Source organism: Hydra vulgaris, chromosome 04, assembly GCF_038396675.1.
Source record: "Hydra vulgaris chromosome 04, alternate assembly HydraT2T_AEP".
NCBI classification, from domain to species: domain Eukaryota; kingdom Metazoa; phylum Cnidaria; class Hydrozoa; order Anthoathecata; family Hydridae; genus Hydra; species Hydra vulgaris.
Genome location: NC_088923.1, coordinates 48721250 through 48730000, shown reverse-complemented (window position 1 = coordinate 48730000; position 8751 = coordinate 48721250). Strand labels below are relative to the sequence as shown.

The 8751-nt window shown below is 30.8% G+C and overlaps 1 protein-coding gene across 1 annotated transcript; it reads left to right on the top strand.

Moving 5' to 3' along the window:
• Positions 1–96: 96 nt before the first annotated feature.
• Positions 97–2254, top strand: LOC136079466 (52 kDa repressor of the inhibitor of the protein kinase-like). The gene is made up of 3 exons (XM_065795205.1): positions 97–259; positions 556–916; positions 967–2254. Exons 1-3 carry the CDS (start codon positions 97–99, stop codon positions 2252–2254), a joined length of 1812 nt encoding a protein of 603 aa, XP_065651277.1.
• The last annotated feature ends 6497 nt before the right edge of the window (positions 2255–8751 follow it).

The following is an 8751-nucleotide window of genomic DNA, read 5'->3' as shown; positions in this document are numbered from 1 at the left end:
AATGCTCTCCAGTCTTTTGAGCAAAATGATGTTGCTTTCTTTAGACAAAAGGTTGAATTTTTAATTGACCATGAAATTTTTTTATTAATTAAAAATATGTTTATTCCTAATGAAGATTACATTTTCCTAAAAGATTCTGGTCGTCAGTTTAGATATCTTTGGTTGAAAGAGTTTTCTTGGCTGAGATATTCTAAAAGTACTGATGGTGCATTTTGTTTGTCTTGTGTATTATTTGGCATTAAATTCAAACAAAGATCACGTAAGTTAACACATTTGTTTTTGGAGCCAATAAATAGTCTGATGCTATTAGATCATTTTCAAATCATGAGTCAACTAAAAATGGTTTACATGCATTTACTATGCCTGTTTTTAATATTTTTTTGAGTCATTCCTCAGGCATAAGTCAACCAATAAATGTCATCATTGATACTAATGTAAAAGAAAAAATAATAAAAAATTGCCAAATACTTCGTCCTATTGTTGACGCTATAATTTTTTGCGGTCAAACCAATACACCTTTGAGAGACCACAGAGATGATTAACAATATCTTCCAGAGGCTAGAGAATATTCGAAATGTGGAACTGGTTGTTTTAATAAACTTTTAAATTTTGCTGTACGCAATGGAAATGATGTTTTTGGCTCTCATCTTAATAACTGTTCAAAGAATGCCTCCTACATTTCGAAGACTTCACAAAATGAAATTATTAAATGCTGTGGTGAAGAAATTAGTGAATCTATACTATCTGAAGTTCGCAAAAATGTTTTTTTTTCAATAATTGCAGATGCAGCCTGTGACTCATCTACTAAAGAGCAAATTTCATTAGTTTTACAATTTGTTGATAGTGATTTCAATATCAGAGAAGACTTTATTCAATTTATTCATTGTAGTGAAGGAGTTAAAGGAAAAGATTTAATGTTCTTTTAAATTGTGTAAGCAACTTAAATCTAGATATAAAAAACTGTAGGGGTCAGGGATATGATGGAGCCAGTTCTGTCTCTGGGTATATAAATGGTCTTTCTGCTCCGGTTCTTAATATAAATTCAAAGGCTTTGTATACACATTGTCATAGCCATCGACTGAACTTATCAGTTTGTGAATCGTGTAATGTCCAATTAGTTTCAGAGGTTTTTAATAAAGTTCGCGAACTTTCTTATTTTTTTAATTATTCAGAAAATAGACAAAAGTTTTTAGAAGCTAGCATTTTAGAGCGTGAACCTCAAACGCATAAAAAAAAATTAAAAGATATCTGTAGAACTAGATGGATTGAGCGTATAGATGGTTTAAACACTTTTCTTGAGCATTATTTATCTATTTTCCATGCTTTATGTATCATGGCTTCCCCTGAGAGTTCTGTTAACAAAGACACACAAAACAAATCTTCTACTTTTTTAAATTCCATTGGCACTTTTCAGTTTGTCTTTACTTTAGTTGTGACAACACGTGTCTTTGATTTTACTTTACCTGTTACTCGGTTGCTGCAATCAAAAACTATTGATATCTTAGACGGTTTGCATCTTATTACAGCTCTTAAAAATACATTTATTTCCGTCAGAAATGATATAGATAGTTTTCATAATAACTGCTATGAAGCAGCATGTTTGCTTTCAAGTAAAGCTGAAATTTTTGTTTTGAAACCAAGAACCTGTTCTATTCAAAAAAATCGTTTTAATGTTCCATCAGAGTCTGTTTCAGAATACTTTAAAAGAGCTGTTACTATCCCTCTTATAGATCATGTATCTACATCTATATCTACAAGATTTAAATCAGAAACTGTAGCTGCATATAAAGGGTTATCAATTATTCCATTTAATATTATTTCTTTTCTTAAAAGACCCAAAACCCAATTGTGTTGGAGGAAGCAGTTTGAAATATTCTATGATTTTTATATAAATGATTTCCCTAATATCAGTGCCTTGAATGGGGAACTAGTTCTTTGGGAAAAATACTGGGAAAGTTTCTCTGGGACTATTCCTGACAATATATCTTTAACTCTTAAATCAATATCATTTCCTGGATTTGAAAATATTAGGATAGCTTTAAGGATACTTGGGACACTTCCTGTTACTTCATGTGAGTGTGAGAGGAGTTTTTCTGTTATGCGTCGGTTAAAAGACTATATGAGAACAACAATGTCAGAAGATCGACTTAACGGTTTGGCATTAATGTATATCCATCAAGAAATTGTTCCTTGTATTGATAATGTTATCAATAGATTTTCTATAAAAAATAGACGACTTGATTTCAATGATTAGTGTCTATACTGTTTATTCTAATACACACCAACAACTTTAGAAATTTTTGTCTATTATCACCTCTCTTCATATAACAGCTAACAAATAGGCATGGAAACCCCTGGAAAGGCCAAGACTTCAATGGTGTCCTTAACAGGATGGGTTAAATGTAACCCCATACTTTTGTTTGGGATTAGCTATATGATTAGTGGTCAAAGTTCAGGCAAACGTTAACCATCTCTTTTTGACCATCTCTTTATATCATTTTCTAATTTAGCGACAATAAAATAAAAAATTAAAAAAATTATTTCCAATAAATTTTCTCTCAATCAACCTAATAACATTCATAAGTTTTTGTGCCACTTAAATCAGTTTTTTGCTGTAGTTGTCAAAACCATTAGCTTTCTTTTTATTTGATCAAAAATGATCTTCTTTCTTGTTGTTAAGGCTTAACTTGGTATGTCTTTTTTTTTTAAATCTTGTTATATAAGAATATATATAACTTTTTATTACACGATGTATATAAATCCATTTGTATTTTTGTCTTTGTCTTTTCAGTGCTAAATGTTTCTTTCTCCGATTGTCCATGTCCGGAATAAATATATTCCTAGACATGCTGATGAGCCCTGATATTGGGCGAAACAATCATTTGTTGGTTTATATATTTATTATATATTTATATATAAAAAAAGTTTCAAAGTAAAACTGAGATTAGGGCTTCTCAATAAAATAGCAAAAAGAAAATCCCTTTAAATCCTTTAGCCCAAAGGCAGGAGGATTTAGGGGATACATAGGGGGCAGGCTATGGGAGCGATGGCCCCCCTTAAATGTTTTTTTTTTATAATAATATTTTGTAAAAACGTAAGTAAACGTAAGTAACGTTAGTATGCTGTTTAAAAGTGGCATAAAATTGTGTAGTCTAAATTCTTTTTTTTGGGCTTGCCTGCCTAAAAATCGTTAAACCTGTAAATCTGTAAACCTGTCAAACCTGTATATCGCCCCCTTTAATTGTTTAGATCGAGCGAAAAGAAAAATTTGCCAACCCCCCTTTACTACATGGTCGGGATCCACCCTTACTTCCCCCCCCCCCCATTTTTTCTATTTGCTTTGTGGGCGTAGTTGCGTCACTTACAACATGGCGTATGGCTCATTTTTTTGACGGGGGAAATTAAAAACCTGCTTCCGCCCCTGATATATATATATATATATATATATATATATATATATATATATATATATATATATATATATATATATATATATATATATATATATATATACGAATATAAAATGTATATATTTTTTTTATATATATTCATAAATTTACCCATATATACATGCATAAATACATATTATTAAAATAAATAAAAATATATGATAAAGAATAAATGTTAGTATTAAATATACAACACCAACTCTTTAATTAGGACTTAATACTTTTCCTAATAAAATTAGAAGTTTTTCAAAAAAATGGAAATAAAGTTTCTTATCTAAATGTGTTTTTATACAAAAAAAAAACATGATAATGCATACTTTCATTATTGGTCGAAGATTTTATACTGAAGTATTTGCTTGATAATTAGGGTAAGGTGTTTAAACTTTTTCAAATAAATAAAAAATTGAGTCTGTTAACAGACTAAATATAGTCTGACTTGTTATGTTTTATTAATTTTGATACTACTCTAAACATCTGAATTTCATTAAAATGAAATGCTATTTCTAACTTAGAAATAACATATTTAATACAACTTTGCAATTTATTAAAATGGTCAACTTAAAATAAATAAATCATCAACAAAAATAACCTGAAAAAACCGAATATACCCTGAGATTTATGTATATTATATACAATTGATGCAAAACCTGAAAGTTTTAAATCACCCGCAATAAAAAGAAGTTATAAAACATAACTTTATTAAAAAAAAATTTTTTATACCATCTGCATGCATTCTACTAAGTTTTCCTTGCCTTTTCTTTACGGCAAATTATTTTTGTAATGGCTAGTTAATGAGACAATAATTTTCAATGTGCCACTTTCTCAACGTTGTCAAAACAATGTTTTATTAACGTTGGCAAAGTAACACTTTTTCAACGTTTTTTAACTTCCACATTTTCAACGTTGGTTTATGTAACGTTGAATAAACGCTGTTTCATAAATAGTTTATATACGTTGAAAAAGCAGCTAATGTCTAACGTTGATAAACCTTAAACTTTGCGACGTTTTTACGGTGATTATTTGCGTACTTTTATTCAACGTTGAGTAAACGAGATTTTTCGAGAAGATAATATACGTTGAAATTTATACGCTTATTCAACGTTGAAAATGTGACGTTTAAAAAGCGATTTATTTTTAACGTTGATATAGCGTAGATTTTGAATCGTCTTTAAAGTGGCTTTTTGCGTAAGTTGATTCCACGTTGAATAAGCGTTTTTTTTTTGAGACGCTTAAAATACGTTACAATTTCAACGCTTATTCAACGTTTAAATTTACCGCGATTTAGTATACAAAAACAAACATTGATTCAACGTTGAAAGCGCGTTGTTTTTGTGACTGCAACGCTTTTTCTACGCTGCGACCGGTTTTCAACGTTGATTCAACGCTGACTTGTTTGCTGGGTTACGATGATAGACGGTAAAGTCTGTAATGCAGTAACTGGTACCACTTCTACACAACGCTGCTTCCTGTGCAAAGCTTCCTCTAAAGAATTTAATGACATCAACAACATTATAAAAATGGACATTACAACAGATAATTTAAGATTTGGCATATCTATATTGCATGCATGGATTCGTTTTTTCGAGTGCTGCTTGCATCTGTCGTATAAGTTAACAACTAAAAAGTGGTAAGCTCGTTGAGAGGAAGATAAAAAGAATGTGAAAATACGTAAGGAAGAAATACAGACTCAATTTATGATAAAACTGGGGCTTATCGTTGATCGACCAAAGCCAGGATATGGAAGCTCTAACGATGGAAATACAGCGCGCCGCTTTTTTCAAAATGCTGCTATATCTGCTGAAATAACAGGATTCGATGAAAAATTAATTCACCGATTTTATTTTATTTTGCAGGTAATTTCGAGCGGGTTTGATAAAGATGATGAAAAATTCAAAGACTATTGTGTAAATACCGCTCATTTATTTGTTGCTTTATATCCGCTTTATATTACATGCCTACATCTGTACATAAATTGCTGATCCATGGAGCAGAAATTGTAAAGTATGCCCTTTTACCGATTAGACAACTTTCTGAAGATGCCCAAGAGTCACGCAATAAGGACATTAAAAACTTCAGATTACATCATTCAAGAAAATGCTCAAGAGAACCGAATATGAGAGACATTTTTAATAGGCTCTTATTAACATCAGATCTATTTCTCTCAGGCATCATGAAATTGCCCCAGAGACCGGTAAAATCTCTACATCAAGAAGCTATACAATTGTTAAAACAACCTGAAGTCACCAGACAAGAGACAAGGAACGATTTCAATTTAGATACAAGTGGTTCAACATCAGATTCCGAATCGAATGATTCGAACATTAATGAATATGACATACGTGATTTTTGCTACTAGGATTAAAGAAACAGTTTGTTTGTTTGGTGTTCGCGCTAAACAAATATTAGGTCAGCGGTAATAATTAAAGAAATACGCTAAACTTTAGTTTATAAACTAAATTTACGCTAAATTTAGCGTAAATAAAAGAATTCGTTAAGAAAAGTAATTTGAACAAACAAAAAAACAACTAACTTTGTTTAGCGTAAATAAATAAAATTGATGTTGAGTAATAATAACAAAAAAAGTACTTTACCTGAAATTGATAGATTTTATACTGTAAAAAAGTAAGTAATGTTTTAATACTTTACTTATAAATAGTAATTAAAAATAATAATTAAAGTTTTTAATGTAAATAAGTAAAAATAAAATCTTATCAACATAGATATATTTTATCAACATAGAAATATAAAGAAGAAAGCTAAATATAAAAAAGATAGCTGGAAACTAAAAATGATCGATTAGCTTGTCTTGCTCGAGAAAGAAAACGGAAATTTCGAGCAAATGAATCAGTTGAACAACAAGCATCTAGGTTAAAAAAACGAAGATAACGATATGTTAAGGCAATGGCAGGTGAAACAGAAGAAGGTAGAGGCAGATGTATTGCGAAACGAAAACAAGCATTGTAGTGAACTCCTATTTATCTGAAATTAACCATCCCATTAACAGAAAAAAAAAAAAAATGTTATTGAAAAATTCAAAACAATAAATATATAAAATGCATGAATTCATTTGCTTTGCATTGATAAAAATGGTTAATATATGTTTGATAAATAATATTGTGTGTTTAATGAATTTTTGTTATTACTTCATTCACTACTAATCAATATGCTCCAGTCCACTCCCTATCAGTCTATGGAATTTATGAATAGTACAACTATGTATAAATTTGATAGCCCGATAGTAGTTATAACTCAAACGAAAGAAACCAATGCCCTAGTTTTAATTTTATATTTATTTATGTTTAAGGTGAAATGAAGGAACAAAAAAGAAAGAATCAAAATGGAAATACAAATCCGGTGCTGAAAAAAATGCTCAAAAACGGCAACATTAGTTGAAAACAGCTGGTAATGTATTAAAACAAATAAAGTTAACGGCTGGTCTCGCGTCAGTGTAAGTGCCACAAATACAGAGAAAAGCTGGGACATCATTTACAGCAACAGAGAATGTCGAACTAACATCAAAATCCATTGTAAATATCACAAGTAAGCCTATTATTGAAACAGAGCCAATAACAGAGATTAGTGATCAGTCATCTGTACAAGAAACAGACAATAATCAAGATGTCATAATTGCAGCAGATAAAGCAGATATGTCTGAATATTGCAAAACTACAATATTCAGACACATTCAGAAAACGAAACATTACTGAAACTGAGAGAGTGCCTGTAGAAATGGGTAACTATGAAGTGCCTGTAACTGCAGCGGCGGATGTAACTTTAGCAGAAAAGATTATTCAGAAGCATCCAGACAACGTTGTAAATGTCAATGAAAATGATCCAGCTAAACTTCTAGAGCTGAAAGTTGCAAAGATGATTGATAAAAAGCAATTTAATGTATCAGCCAACAAAACATTCAAGGTTATCTAAGAATTACACTGAATCAGTTAAAGTTAACGACATTGAAGTTGTGCAGAAAAAGTCATGGCTAAATTACTCTCTATTATTGCTTGTTTATGCTTTGGATCAATAGAGGGCACAAGTTCTTTACGTGATTGGTTTGGTTATTGGTCAAACTAAAGTCACATCATAACAAAGCATTGCATTCAGAAAAACGATCAAAATGCTGCTGAAGCTATGGTTTATGCATTATCAGACTCCATAATTGATAAAATATTAAATATTGAAACCATGAGACATCTTAAAAAAAACGTCAAGAAGCGGAATAACTACTTTAATACCTAATACGAGTTATTGATGCTATTCGGTATTTGATCGCAGAGTGTATTTCTTTACATGGAAACGAGGAAGCTAAATTTTACAATGACACTGAAAAAAGTGAAGTCTTTCAATGTGGCACGGGTAAGTTTCTAAATTTGTTAAATTTACTTAGTCAGTATGATGAGGTGCTGAAGGAAAACTTTCAAATTTTCGCAGTACTCAAAAAAAATCTGCTGGAAGGGGTGCTAGAATTACGCTTCTTTCTAATTATACACAAAACAAGCTAATTCATACTATGATACAGGTAGTCAAGAAGGATATTTCAGAAGAGGTAAATAACTCCTATAAAGTATTTTTTTCACTATCAGCTGATGACAATGATAAAACACTCTGTGAGTAAACTTCTATTGTATTATGTTATGTTACGCTTGCTGCAGAAGAGGCCGTTGTAAAGGAACATCTGATTTCAATGGTTAAAATTGGAACAACTATTGGTAAAGGAAGAAATGAAAAAATCAAAGATGAAATTAAATCAATTAACGTAGATATTTAAAAGTGTGTAGGTATGTCTATTGATAGTGCGAGAAATATGCAAGGAATAAAGAAAGAGTTGCAACACACTTGAAGCAGTGTTCTCCCATGGCAAAAAATATTTATTGTGGATTTCATAGAACAGATCTAGTTATGAAAGCTTGAGCAAAATCTTCTGTTGTTTATGTTCACTTTATTGGAACAGAAAACAAGCCTGGTGATGTGCAGAAGTTAAAGACTTTTGTATACGGAAACTGAAGGAAACAAAATAATATTTTTGAAAAGTGCAAATCTTGTCTTGAGGATGTGAATCAGTCTATTGAACTATCTGCTACACACAGTGTTCGTTTTAGTGCCTTACAAAATGCTACAGACCGACTGCTGACACTATACCGTGCAGTAATTGATTGCATTGAACAAATTTCAAATGACATGAAACTTAAAATGAATATTTGAAGTGAAGCACAAGGTCTTTTATCCCGATTTTAGTCATATGTAACGATTGTGACTTTATGTCTCTTCAAAGAAATTTTTACTATCTTGGGTCCCCTAAATA